The 14,398-nt window shown below is 41.2% G+C and overlaps 1 protein-coding gene across 1 annotated transcript; it reads left to right on the top strand.

Moving 5' to 3' along the window:
• Positions 1 to 2,490: 2,490 nt before the first annotated feature.
• Positions 2,491 to 13,114, top strand: LOC125512211 (synaptotagmin-5). The gene is made up of 13 exons (XM_048677299.2): positions 2,491 to 2,823; positions 4,404 to 4,508; positions 4,670 to 4,720; positions 4,839 to 4,959; positions 6,670 to 6,791; positions 7,169 to 7,270; positions 7,348 to 7,422; positions 7,500 to 7,579; positions 7,661 to 7,811; positions 7,877 to 8,107; positions 10,857 to 11,129; positions 11,200 to 11,313; positions 12,664 to 13,114. Exons 1-13 carry the CDS (start codon positions 2,719 to 2,721, stop codon positions 12,820 to 12,822), a joined length of 1,689 nt encoding a protein of 562 aa, XP_048533256.1. The 5' UTR covers positions 2,491 to 2,718; the 3' UTR covers positions 12,823 to 13,114.
• Positions 13,115 to 14,398: the final 1,284 nt, after the last annotated feature.

The following is a 14,398-nucleotide window of genomic DNA, read 5'->3' as shown; positions in this document are numbered from 1 at the left end:
CGGCCCCCCTCTCTCTCTTCCCCCTCGGGGAATCCTATTCCAACTAGGATTGGGGGGGGGAGTCCTACTCCCGATAGGAGTAGGACTCCTCCTGCGCCCTCCTCCTGGCCGGCCGCCCCCTCCCCCTTGGCTCCTTTATATACAGGGGCAGGGGGGCACCTCTAGACACACAAGTTGATCATTGAGATCGTTCCTTAGCCGTGTGCGGTGCCCCCTGCCACCATATTCCACCTCAATCATATTGTAGCGGTGCTTAGGCGAAGCCCTGCGACGGTAGAACATCAAGATCGTCACCACGCCGTCGTGCTGACGGAACTCCTCCCCGACGCTTTGCTGGATCGAAGCCCGGGGATCGTCATCGAGCTGTACGTGTGCTAAGAACTCGGAGGTGCCGGAGTAACGGTGCTTGGATCGGTCGGATCGGGAAGACGTACGACTACTTCCTCTACGTTGTGTCAACGCTTCCGCAGTCGGTCTGCGTGGGTACGTTGACAACACTCTCCCCTCTCGTTGCTGTGCATCACCATGATCTTGCGTGTGCGTAGGAAAATTTTGAAATTACTACGTTCCCCAACAACTAAACCCTCCGGTTTATATACACACCGGAGGGGCCTAGGGTTGTACAAAGTCGGTTCGTGGAAGAAGGAGATTACATATCCGGACACCAATCTTGCTACCCACGCAAAGGAGAGTCCTACTCGAACGTGGGGGTAAGCCTTCTGCTTTGTGTCTCCACGGCCCATCAGTCCGGCCCACATCCAGTAGTCTGGACACCCAAGGACCCCCTAAGCCAGGACTCCCTCACTCATCAAGCGTGGGCCACGACAGCCTTCTGGGCGAGGAAACGCTGGCTACTTACCAACAACACACACCCATGCCCCTTCTAAAGTGGCATGCAGATCTTCATCAAGATCGAAGATGAATAAAACCTCTCTCAATGGAAAAAGTTGTCACCTATATGCTCCCAAGCAGCTTGAGGTTGGCAGCACCTTTGCTGACTACAACACCTAGAAGGAGTTCATACTCCACTTTGCCTCGCGACAGCGTGGTGGTATGGAGATCTTCGTCAAGACTTAACCTCAAGATGCAGAACTTTGTGAAGACATTCACTGACAAGACCATCACACTAGAAGAGGATTCCCATGACACTATCAGCGATGTCAAGGTCAAGACTGCAGTAGGAAATGTTTCCACCAACCCATTGTTGGAAATATGCCCTAAAGACAATAATATTGTATCGAGAAAATACATCCTACCACCCATGGATAGTTACCGCACATGTCCTATATAATATTTTATCATTTAAATATGTTCATATACCATATCTAAGATATTTCAAAGCAAGCTATATGAAAAAATTGCATGTAAGTCCATAGTTTTTTTGTATATTTTGAAAATACCTTCATATTTGTATGTATAAAACAATATATAAAATAACAGTGCATATTACCTAAAAATAGGATATATATATATATATATATATATTACTCAACTATTCTTATATACTACATATTACACGTACATACTCTCGATTTTGATAGATACTCCCTCCATCCATATATATAGGGGCTAATGTGTTTTTCGAGATTGCTTTTAACTATTGATAAAATTAATATTATATGAGTTGTATAGTGTGAAAGTTATATCATTGGAAGCCCCCTTCACGTATGAATTTGACAGTATGCTTCGTGTATCTTGCATGTCATGTATTATTGCTCTAATATGTGGTCAAAGCTAGCCTCGAAAAACGCATTAGACTCTGTATAGATGGATAGAGGAAGTACTACATACAACATACCAAACTCATGTTACGCTGACTACCACTGGTGATAGGAAACATTTGTCCATATTGTATTATTATATTTCTCAGTTTATATTTCTACTAGTCATCTTGATAACATGATTTCAGAGATATATGTGCCTGTTTCTTCTTTTGATACCAACCTTATATATTTTCTCTCTATATATAATAGTTTTTTTGAGGAACGGGCCTAATTTAAATGTGTTTTGTGTCTAAAAACTGTCATCATCATATCTTGATCCTGTGACAATGAGAGGGTTCGCTGGGATTTTTTTAATGGAAAACGGCCGCCAGATAACATTTTCACTAGAGAAGATATGATATCATGGAATGAAATATTTATTTATTCCATGTATCACGACAGATATAAACTACTCCCTCCGTTCATTTTTATAAATCATTTCAGATAACTGAAAATGAGCTATTTTGCATGTATAAAACGCCTTGAAGGTTTTATACAAATGAACAGAGGGATCGTTGAATCTCTCAGAAGCTTGCCGGTGATCTCCACCACGTGGCCCTCCGGCGGAGCACGTGGCCTCCGGTGGAACGGCGGAAGCCATAGGAAGCACACGGAGAGGCATCTGGTCCATTCTGTCCCCATCCCCAAGCAAGGAACCAAATCCAGGCCAGAATATTAAACGCAACACAAATCTCCACACACTACCCGCTGCCAATCTATCTGCGTGGCACGTGCCCCGCACCGTGGTCGACGCCCTACGCAAAGCACATCCCAGAGCAGAAACGAATAGGTGTTGTCCACTAGAAAGGGGAACATAATTCAAGGCGGAAAGGGGAGGGAGCGGCACTGCTCCGCGCACGCACCTTCTCCGCATCCACCGAGCAATCCGGCCCGTGCGCCACCGCCCACCACACGCGCGCAGCTCGACCTCGATCGCGCGCCAGGGCGGCGGGCCATGGCGTTCCTCTTCGGCGCCCTGCTGGGGCTGGTGCTCGGCGTCGGCGTCGTCATGGCGTTCGCGCGCATCGAGAATTCCCGCGCCGAGCAGCGCCGCCAGCTGGTACGCGCCACGAACCCCGCCCCCTCCTCGCGTTTCCAATTTCTCGTTCCCTCGCGCGCGATTGCGGTGATCCGATTCCGACGCGATTCGGTTGGCCGCTGGGTTTGTCCGTCAATCTGTGCCTCTGCAGGTGCTCGAAATTAGGAAATGTTGGGTTAGGACGCTGCTGATTGGAAATCAATTGCTAGTATTCATGTTGGGCGGTGCGGATTAATTGTGGAGGCATGGGTGGTTCATTTATACGGGCCATAATTGCTACTAGGCTTTGATCCTGATCACGCTTGTTGTTTCCAGTTCGGGTATATTTACGGCTGCGGCTTCGCCATTAGCTGCATTCAGTCTAACTCAGCTGGGCATTTTGACGAGCAGTTGGCGCGCGTCTAGCAGCAGGGGGGGGGGGGGGGGGGGGGGGCGCGGGCATGGAGGCCTCCGGCGAGTTGGCTCTGGTCCTTGCCGGCCTCCGGCCGTAAGGCTGCTCCGCTCGACGACTAGGCGACACGAGCAGCAGCCCTGTGCCCTCCGTGCTGCTGGCCAAACGTACAGCTCCGCCCGGGTCTGCTGGCCTCTTCATGCCTCGGCTCCCTGGCCCCTGTCAGCCTCTGTGCGCTCCGCTGCGAGCCGCACAAGCTCCGTGATGGCCGACGCGCAGGTTGTAGCCGTTGTCGGCGACCGCAGCAGCGCCCTCCGACGCGCCGGGCAGCACGTTGGGAGAGGTGGTGGCCTGGTGGGGTACAGGGCATCTGCCAGCAGTCGTCAGCAGCATGATGCGCATGCACAAGTAACTCGGGGCGGTGCCGTGCGCAAGACTGAACACGATGATGGGGTCCCATGGTGGCAGCGTCCACATGCCACACCTTAGCCGCTAGGTGCTTCATCTCGGCTTGCACAAGGCGGTATTGCTTGTCCGCCGCTAGGTGCCCTGTGTGAATTGTGCACTTTGAATACGTCCTTACATTGAGATGAGCATTCCAAAAAGTGAAAACACCTTTTTTTAAAAGTAATTAATGCTTTGGTTTACTGACTACCCTGTGCAACTCTTAGGTGGTGTTTGGTTCTCTAGTCCTAGGACTTTTTCTAGTCCCAACTAAAAAGTCCCTAGTCCCTAAAAAGTCCCTCCCTGTTTGTTTCCAGAGACTAAAAAGTCCCTAGTCCCTTGCTAGAGGTTATTAAATGACCATGTTGCCCCTAGTATATATAAAAATAACACTCAAACAACACCATGGGGTGGCGGGCCAATGGGTGCATGGAGGGACATTGTTGGAAAAGTCCCAAAAAGTCCCAAAAAGACTCTCCTTGAGAGTCTTCTTCATTTAGTCCCAAATGCCTAGTTTAGTCCCTAAAAAGTCCCTCCCGTTTGGTAAAAAAGTCTCTAAGAGGGACTTTTTCTAGTCTCTACACAAAAAAAGTCCCTGGAAACAAACACCCCCTTAGTTCCACCACTCCCACTTTTAAATTTTGGTGAGCTGTGAAAAAATTATCTTGAGAACCTAGCAACTATTATTTGCTGACAAGAATATCTTCCTACAGCAACACTTGTTTGTGGACTGGTCAATTCTCACCATAATTTTACCTGTCTGCAGGCTGCTACAGTTTCATCTTTCTCAAAATTGTCTGTTCAAGATCTGAAGACACTTATTCCTACTGAGGCCTATCCATCGTGGGTATCTTTCAACCAAAAGCAGAAGTTGAGCCTTTCTCTCTCTTAACATTCTATTAAGCTTTGACCTTGGTGTTTCCCAATGTTGTGCTGATACCTTAGTTTTCTGTTTTTCATAGCTTAAATGATTGAATGACCTTGGCCTTATCTAATGTTGTACTGATACCTTATTTTATTTAACTTCTACAGCTTAAATGGCTGAATCAAGAATTGGTGAAAATCTGGCCATTTGTCAATGAGGTGCTATTCCAGCTTCATTTAAGTATCTACTATAGTTCTGATACAAGATACTGAGTTTTCCTACTGCGTCTTCTGGATATTGGAAGTTTACTTAGGATGGCAAGTCTGGTTATTGTAGGCTGCATCGGAACTGATAAAATCTTCTGTGGAGCCTGTATTCGAGCAGTACAAGTCATTCATTTTGGCCTCCATCCATTTCTCAAAGTTGACACTTGGTACTGTTGCTCCTCAGTTTACAGGTAGGACATTGTTATAAAATCTTGATAATTTGTTGATGGATAAATGGTCATTCTTTTTGTATCGGACAGTATAATATACCGGTATAGTATGGTATAGTTTGCGTAGACAAGCCTTTACTTTTGCGCACAAGAATTAAGGAGTAAAGTCCGTCACCTTATTTATCCCCATGCATAGTAGATTTTTTCTCTTAAGAGACATAATTAGTTCTCACACGCATGCCCTTTTCACCATGTAAATTTGAGTGCCACACTTACAAGAGAGTAAAGTATGCCTAGAGGTTGTCAAACGACTTACACAGAGAACGGTTCACTGTCTACTTAAAGAAGCTGGAAGAGGACATCAATTGCCAGCCAGAAATCATTTTATTTATTGTTTTGCTAACATTTTGTTTGATTTGGCTATGTTCTTTTGATACAGTAGCCATAAGTGAAATATGTAGTTCAATTTGGTTTAATTTTTTTGGACAATGCTGCTAGTAAGAAAGCGGCCAGGACTTAATTCTCATTTTCAATGGAAGGATGAAGCAACACATTGTCATTTGGCTTCCTATGCCACCCCCACCCCCAACCCCTTGTGCTCTTGTTCGGCTGCAGGTGGTAGTTGTTCGCTCCTTGTATTTATATAATCTATGCTCCTAGACTCGGGCATACTTCAAATAATTCTCTTTAATAGGCACTTAGTCTTTGAACTGATATGACAGGTTCTGTAGAGCTTCCAATTGCTGGGTAAATGACGACTTAGGTCGCATGTGATTTTAACTAATGCTTGCATTATAACAAATACTATCTATGATGACAGTTGGAAAACTCAACTGTGTCATAAGGATGGCATCTCTAAAAAGTACGTTGCTTTGTGGTGTTCACGTTGGTGGCCAGGTCGGCCGGTGGTGCCATGTTCTTTGTAATATGGATTGGGTTGTAACGGATTTAGCTCGGTTTTCTGCGAGTTAACCGGGCAACTCTTACTCTCTTCTTAATTAATGAAAATGGCAAGTCTTTTGCCTCATTTCAAAAAAAGGAGGATGCATTTAGTATATCTGTGTCAAGCTCATCATAATTTGTACATATCACACTGGGGGTGCCTTTATGACAATTGGTGCCCGTCTAATGTTGGAGGAGGGAGGAATAAGTAGAGTGGCACATTATCTTGTTAAAAAATGATAAGATGGAGCTGGAGTTGAAACAAGAGGGGATGATTTGCTGGGGTTAGATATGTAGAGTGATTGTGTCACCAGTTATGACCAGGCATTTAGTTGGATAGTGATGAGATGATTTGATTGATAATTTTTGTAGCTCTGTCAAACAATTTTAACATGTTCACTCTTGTCATAATTGTTGCATGGCTTTGTTTCTCCAAACAAACCCGGTAAGAGAATCATAATCTTTGTTTGCACTCCTGTTTTAGCAATAAATCTTTTCATGCTCCATGAACCAAAGCTCTGTGCTCAGCTTTTACACATGCCCAGGCCAGAATGCCCTGTTTTGCTACTGCATTGTACGTCGTGAATACTTCTTTATTTGAAAAAAAAGCCCTGAAGTATTCTGCATATCTCAAATCATTTCATATAATCAAATAAGAAGACATCTCATGCTTCAGCTTAGGTTTACGATGATTTGCTGCATCTTATCGAAATTATGATACAATGGTTGATGTTCTCCTACAAATAAACATCCTTGGTTTTTGTTGATCATTCTAGCAAAACTTTTCAGGAGTTCAAATTCTGGATAGCGACAGTGCTGGTATTACTATGGAGCTTGATATGCAGTGGGATGGTAATCCCAATATAGTACTTGACATTCAAACAACTCTGGGAATTTCACTTCCTGTACAGGTAACTTACAAATGTTGCAAATGGAAATTAACACAGATTTTTTTAGTACCATGCAGTTCCAAAACATGATCTTATCTTACTATGGAGTACCCTTATTGTTTGTCAAGAAAAAAGCAAGGACCGATTGTACTTAGTCCTACCAATTGCAGTTTGAAGATTCAGTTTCCTTCAATTAGAAGTGCATGCGCGTAGTACTATTGGTTCAGTTTTTGGGAGGGAAAAGAAAGAACACTGTCTCAGTTTACAAGTTTCATCACTGAAGCTTTACTTTGTGTAATGCTACACATTAACCTTGTTTTCTTATTAGTTTTTATTGCACCATGGTATAACCTTATATCGAGTACTAATTATCATTCTCTAAGTCCTTTCATCTCTAGGTGAAAAATATTGGATTCACAGGCACACTACGGCTACTCTTTAAGCCTCTGGTAGCCGAACTCCCATGCTTTGGAGCTGTTTGCGTTTCTTTGAGAGAGAAGGTATATCTGTTCTATCCAATCTTGTGATCTTGAGGAAAAAAATCACAGGTTGCATGATATCATTGATTTGATTGTAGAGCAAGGTGGATTTTACCCTCAAAGTTGTTGGTGGCGAAATGACAGCAATTCCTGGAATTTCTGATGCAATTGAGGTTTGGTAACCGTACATTATCAACTAAACTACATTATACATACTGTTTTGCACATCTCAGCTCAGGAAACAATTCAGGGAACAATACGTGATACCATCGAGGACACACTGACATGGCCTAATCGCATAATTGTCCCCATTGTGCCAGGAGATTATAGGTAATTAACTGCTTTGATAATTTGGGAGTATAACTTACATGCCTGTTTCCATAGTAGTGATAATAGGCCTGCTATTTTCAGTGATCTGGAGCTAAAACCTGTTGGATTATTAGAAGTAAAACTTGTGGAAGCTAGGGATTTGAAGAACAAGGACCTCGTTGGGAAGTCTGACCCTTTTGCTGTGCTATACATACGTCCACTGAGTGCAAAAACGAAGAAAAGCAAAACAATAGTAAGTGAGTTGTGCTCATCTGGTCAAATCAAAGAAGATATATCCTTACATATATTGTGCTGCAGAACAATGATTTGAACCCCATCTGGAATGAACACTATGAATTTGTGGTGGAGGACTCATCTACCCAGCACCTGACTGTGAAAATTTACGATGACGAAGGGCTCCAGCCGTCAGAGATTATTGGCTGCGCTCGAGTAGACTTATCGGATGTTACGCCTGGAAAGGTCAAGGATGTTTGGTTGGAACTTGTGAAAGACCTGGAAATTCAGCGTGATAAGAAACCTCGTGGTCAGGTCAGTTGTTACACTTTTCAGCATAACTTTTCTACTCCATATACGGAGTTATAATATGTGGTGAAACCATAACATTGCTGTCATGGTTTCCTGTTATTTTCTTTTTTACTATTATGAATGTGTGGCTGATTAGTACTATGATTCTCAGTGTAAGATTGTAAGGAACATATCCTGCCACTTTTGCTATTCATTTATTTTTTATTTTGATAAAAATTAAGAAAGCGATTTAAGTGAGGTGTTGATATAACCAAGTCCTGTGAACCCATCTTCCTAGCATTTTCTGAATGTTACTCCAAGCATCCACTGTTTGCCCTTCCCCACCAGTTAGCTGGACGACGAAGATGGCCTCCGGTCATATCATGCCTGACACTGGGAACACTGGGTCGGGTCATCCTTATCCACTGTCTCTGCCCGCTTTCCAAGCAGGCCTTGCTGCCTGGTAAATTTGGTCTTCTTGTCTGACGACACCACTGCCTGAACTGACGACAGCGTGTCACTGTCAGCCTAATCTGCTATCTCTCCCTTCTCTTATGTCCTTGGTTCGATTCAAATTTTCTGCCAGGAAGTTACAACAACAACAACAACAAAGCCTTTAGTCCCAAACAAGTTGGGGTAGGCTAGAGGTGAAATCCATAAGATCTCGCGACCAACTCATGGCTCTGCCAGGAAGTTAACAGAATTAAATCCAATTTTGTCTCCCTCCACATACTTCTACTACATTCTAGATAACTTGGTCCATAAGTCATATTTTTCCTAACCTTTACGCAGTGTTTTCTAGAGTCTTCTAGCTATGAGTGGAACTGAGCTGTTAAGACTTCATAAAGCCTATAAATATGTTATTTAGGATATATTTGGGCTGTCAATGTTTGTTACTTCTTTTACGATTACAAGTAAATCATTACACTTACACACATGTGAGTACGTTGCTTATCATTGAAAAGTACTCCCTCCGTCCCATAATATAAGAACGTTTTTGACATTACTGTAGTGTGAAAAACGTTCTTATATTTTGGGACAGAGGGAGTACATCATTTTTGTCAAAAGAACAATACGTGTCGGTGACATGGAAGATGTTAAACCTAGATTGATATGCCTATCAATGAAGTGTTAGTAATGACTTAAATTTTCAAGCATCACAATGTTTGTGTTCAGTATACACTTCGTCAATGTGTATGTGTAGCGATGGCAGTGTGTGGTATGTGCATGTGTGTGTGTGTGTGTGTATGTTGAGATCGTCATTTTAGGAAAATGTATTATGTCGCCGATATTCAGCGACATTGACACTATAATTCAGTCAAATCTACAAATTCAGAGTGTATTAGATTTGTCTAGCAAGTTATCGAGATTGTCAATGAACCAAGTCGCCACAAATACATATTTCGCAGTTTTCCTATTTGTGGGCAGTACCAGAAGGATAGAGAAACTTACGTCAACAATTTATCACAATTTTGTATCTAAGAAAAATATTATATTTCAGCTTATTTGTCGGTATAAATATTTTTAAAATGGGTTTTTATCATTTATGCCACTAGTTGTGTCCCACTACTCAGTTTTGCCATTAGAAATTACAACTGCTAAAAAGTGCCATCGTTACGTGAGATGCTTGCTCAAAATGCCATTAGATATCTAAAAAATGCCATCATTTCATTAGATGTTTGCTCAAAAATGCCATTAGACATCGTTATTGTGAGGTCAAACTCGTTGACCATGTTATATGACAAAAATTCCCCTATACCCACATGTCAGCTCTCTCTATCTCACAATGATAAGTGTGGACCCCACTTGTCAGGAGTAAGTAAGCGAATAATTTTAGAGGGAAATAAGAACGCTGTTGGGATCAAGTGGGACCCATACTTTATTGTAGTGAGATAGAGGGAGAGCTGACATGTTGGTCTATAGGTATTCTGGTCATTATAACATGGCAAACGAGATTTGAGCTGACAGTAAAGGTGTCCAGTGGCATTTTTTTAGCATGCACCTAACGAAGCGATGGCATTTTTGAGCAGTTGAAATTCTTAGTGACAAAACTGAGTAGTGAGACTTAACCAGTGGCATAAATGATAAAAACTATGTACATGTGATTGATTTAATATTATATTGGTATATATAATATAGGAGTATAGATATACACTTACAATTTTTGTCAACTTTATTTCCTTAATGCCTAAACTGGCAAGAAAGGTGACTGCTGATTAGTATGATGGGTATTTATAGTTGCAATATTATCCATAATTTCCTTCTGAATACACTGATTCTTAGAGTAGAGGCATCAGAGCTTCATTTTCACGGCAATACCATTGGTATTCTTTTAATAAAGAAACTAATTTACTAGTAATTGTCAGACGTTGTTCTCACCTACCAAGTTAACAATCAAAGAGGAGTACTAATCATCACGCATCTTGGCTTTGCTTCTCTTGGCCAATCAATATTGACAACAAAGTACTCCCTCCGTTCACAAATATAAGATGTTCTAACTTCTTTCTGAATCGGATGCATATGGACACGTCTTAGTGTGTTTGTTCATTCATTTCAGCCCGTATGTAGTCCATATTGAAATATCCAAAACATATATATTTGTGAACGGAGGGAGTATCATATACCGGGACATAATCCCCTAAACTGTGGTGATAAAGATATGTTGTGGAGAGGCTAAAGATTTGTTCACTCTTCATTTTCTGTAATTATATCATCATGAAAATATCTCTGTTGGGTTTCTTGTGGAGAGGCTAAAGATTTGTTCACTCTTCAGGTCCACCTAGAGCTCCTGTACTACCCTTTTGAGAAACAAGAAGGGGTTTCCAATCCTTTTGCTGGTCAGATCCAGTTAACTTCTTTGGAAAAGGTCCTCAAGACGGAATCTAATGGATATGATGTCAACCAGAGGAAAAATGTTATTACGAGAGGAGTCCTTTCAGTAACTGTTATATCTGCAGAGGACATACCAGCAATGGATGTGATGGGGAAGGCTGACCCGTTTGTCGTCCTGTACCTGAAGAAGGGGGAAACCAAAAAGAAGACTAGGGTACTCTCTTATCTCCATCTGCAGTGCTGTTCTTATTTTTTTCCCACATATGATTCCAATGTATTTGCAGGTTGTGACTGAGACGTTAAATCCAATATGGAATCAGACATTTGATTTTGTAGTAGAAGATGCCCTGCATGATTTGCTCATTGTGGAAGTATGGGACCATGATACATTTGGAAAGGTGTGTTTCTGTCTTTATCTTGTGTAGCTCGTGTACACTTATTTTCTCCTTATATTGTTTCCGTTTGGCTTTGAGATTGTCCTGCTTGTGTTACTACTGCCTTTCCATAGTTATATCAGATAGGTTTTGTCTGTGTAACATACTAAAATATGCGTTTAATTTTTGACTAGGCATATGAATATATGTGTTTTCATAACGCTGATTGTACGACGGGTTTTTCATGCTGGTCATTGGATAAAAAAGTGCGGATATAAAATGAAGGGACTATGTTTCTTTTTAAATACTCTCTCCATCCGAAAATAAGTGTCTCGACTTTGTACTAACTTTAGTACAAAGTTATACTGAAGTTGAGACACTTGCTTTGGGACGGAGGGAGTATTAAGAAAGAATTAAGAAAGCCACCACAATTTGGTTTGAGCCAGGTGGTGGGGTTGTACACCAGCATCTCCTTAACTTACTCATACAACTTTTTGTGTGGTTTTGCAATGTGTTTGCCACAACAGGTGAGATTTTTGTGCGTCAACCATCAAATCATGGGAGTGTAGCTGCATCCTTTTCAGAAATGATCTTTGTGGATCCCAGAAAAACGCGAAAAAATCCGTAGTAACGAGAATACCGTGCTACAACGGATGGGTATTTGATGCACATGATCTGTGCTACCAGTGATGAGGGGATAAAGCGCGAGAAATAATTAATCAGGGGGTTACTCGTAACTTGTTTGGGGGGAGGGGCAACACCGCAACAATGTATCTAATCTGGCTTTCTGTGTGATATCTCCTTCCAAAAGGTCTATCTCTCATCTTTCAAGGTGTACTTCCATTCCTTCATCCCCTGAAAAGCTCACATAGAATGGCGTATGATTAAGGGGAGGGGACAACAGTGTATGAGGAGAAGGCATCAATGAGGTTGCTGCATATATCCAAGTGCATTACCATGGCATTTGGGCGTGGTGCTACACACGGAGATGGTCCTGATAGGTTTTGAAACATGCACCGGCTCAGTCTCTCGAAGATGCTCATAGGGGTAGGGTGGGGGAGCATGTGTTCATATTTGTGAGCGCCTGCGTTTATACTGTGTTTTTCAGAAAAAAAAAAGTCTTGGTCCAACTAACTAGCTCAAAACTTTACCCTCCAGTAGTAGCAATAAGATGTGGGAAGTTTTGGCCCGAGTACTGCACTAAAAATCCATGTGTGGTTTTGAGCTAATTTTGTGCCCTATAAGCTCAAAGCTGTTGATCGGATCTGTGGTTCTGTTTTCTCAGACTAAACTCGTTATCAATAAGCTCGAACCTGTTGATCAGATCTATGGTTCTGTTTTTTCAGACCAACTCCTTATCCGTTGAAATTGCAGGATTACATAGGGAGATGCATCTTGACACTTACCAGGGCGATACTCGAAGGCGAGTTCCAAGATACATATGTGCTGCAAGGTGCTAAATCTGGAAAGCTGAACCTGCACTTCAAGTGGACGGCACAGCCAATCTACCGTGATCGTGACAGGGACCAGTGAAACCTGCATAGCTTCACACGATAAGACTGCCTTCTTCCTCTACGATGCCTGTATATTAGCCTTTCAATACACGGATCCGCTTGGGTCTTGTAAGTTGTAACCGTGTATAGAGACCACTTTGTGATTAGTCATAAATATCGTTCTACATATGTCCGGATCTATATAAAAAGTCACGTTTTCGTCCAGAAACGAGGGGAAAAAAAACTCAACGGTGCTGATGCTCGCGTGCAACTCTCTGGCCTGCGGAGCTGCTGCTCGCGCGGGTCGCCGAAAAAGGAAGTTTGCTTGGTTACTTGGGTTGTTATTTCTTCTTGTTCGTTCACTTGCTGCTCGTTCGTTATGTTTTTTGCATGATAGATTTGGAGAAAAATAAGGAACTAAAGAAATGTTCGTAAATTTGAGAAAGAGTTCACAGATTAAAGAAAATATGAATGTGAAAAAGAGTTCGTAAATTTAAAATATCCATGAACTTGAGAAATGATTACGGAATTTGGAAAAAAGTTTTCGAATTTTTTTAAAAAATATGGAAATTGAAAGATAGATTTGGAAGAAGTTAAGGAGTTAAAAAAATGTTAGTCAATTTGTGAAAGAGTTCACAATTTTTTTATAAATTTGGAAAAGAGTTCGTGAATTTAAAAGTATTCATGAACTTCAGAAGTGATAACGGAATTTGGAAAAAAAGTTTGTGAATTTTAAAAATTTATGGAATTTTTAAAAAACATGAAACTAAAAAAATCACAAATTTGGAAAAGTTCATAGAATTTGAAAGAAAGTTCATGAATTTTTTTTTAAATGGAAAAAAGAATAAACAAGAAAACGTAAAAAATATACAAAAACATGTTTAAAAAACCGCACATGGGAGAGAGAAAACTCATGTCCTATTTTTTTTCATTTACACCCTCTTTGAAGTTTTAATTCCCTTCATATTCTTCCAACTCCACTTGTGTATTACTATAGTGCGTGGTATTCTTTTTATGTTGTTTATTCCGTTGCATATGTTCTCCTCATATTTTCTACAATAGATATAGATGTGACGTGTAAAACTCGCATGCACACAATTGGTAGCTATTCCCAAATTATATGCTAATTCATTATTGCGTATACATGAGTTGTATTATCTTGATAAGCAATTTTTACATGTATTCTTTTATTGGCAAAAATACGCTTAAACAATACTTTTATTGTTCTATGTCTTTGTTTTTTCTTAATCAAGATATGCTTAAGTGTGCGCCGTTGCTACCGCGAGGATATCTAAAATTACTTTTGTGTTCTACCGGCATGGAACCTAGGTTTTGAAAAAAAAATAAGTCTGGATTTGAAGTTTAGAAAAATCTTATAAAAGCACACATGTACATAGGTATGTTTTCTACTAGTGTGCAAAGTTTCATGACCTAATACCTTCATATGCGAGCAATAGAAAAAAATAAATTCGTGTGTGTATTTCATCGTGAAAAATAACATAGTATTACATCCGTATGTAGGTGTGTATTTTGTTTCAGATCATTTTAAAATTTAAAATTTTGATTTTCAGAATTTGTTAGCCCAGGAGCAAGAAATCCACGCTCAATCATAATGT

Source organism: Triticum urartu, chromosome 6A, assembly GCF_056163025.1.
Source record: "Triticum urartu cultivar PI428250 chromosome 6A, HENAU_Tu73, whole genome shotgun sequence".
In the NCBI taxonomy this organism is placed as follows: Eukaryota; Viridiplantae; Streptophyta; class Magnoliopsida; order Poales; family Poaceae; genus Triticum; species Triticum urartu.
This window is presented reverse-complemented; position numbering and strand designations above follow the sequence as displayed.

What these genes read in the sequence shown, in the direction of transcription:
- LOC125512211 (XM_048677299.2), top strand. Translation starts at nt 2,719, where the DNA reads ATGGCGTTCCTCTTCGGCGCCCTGCTGGGGCTGGTGCTCGGCGTCGGC. An exon ending in TGTTGCTCCTCAGTTTACAG is followed by an intron (nt 4,960 to 6,669) that starts GTAGGACATTGT and finishes AAAACTTTTCAG; the next exon opens with GAGTTCAAATTCTGGATAGC. An exon ending in GCGTTTCTTTGAGAGAGAAG is followed by an intron (nt 7,271 to 7,347) that starts GTATATCTGTTC and finishes ATTTGATTGTAG; the next exon opens with AGCAAGGTGGATTTTACCCT.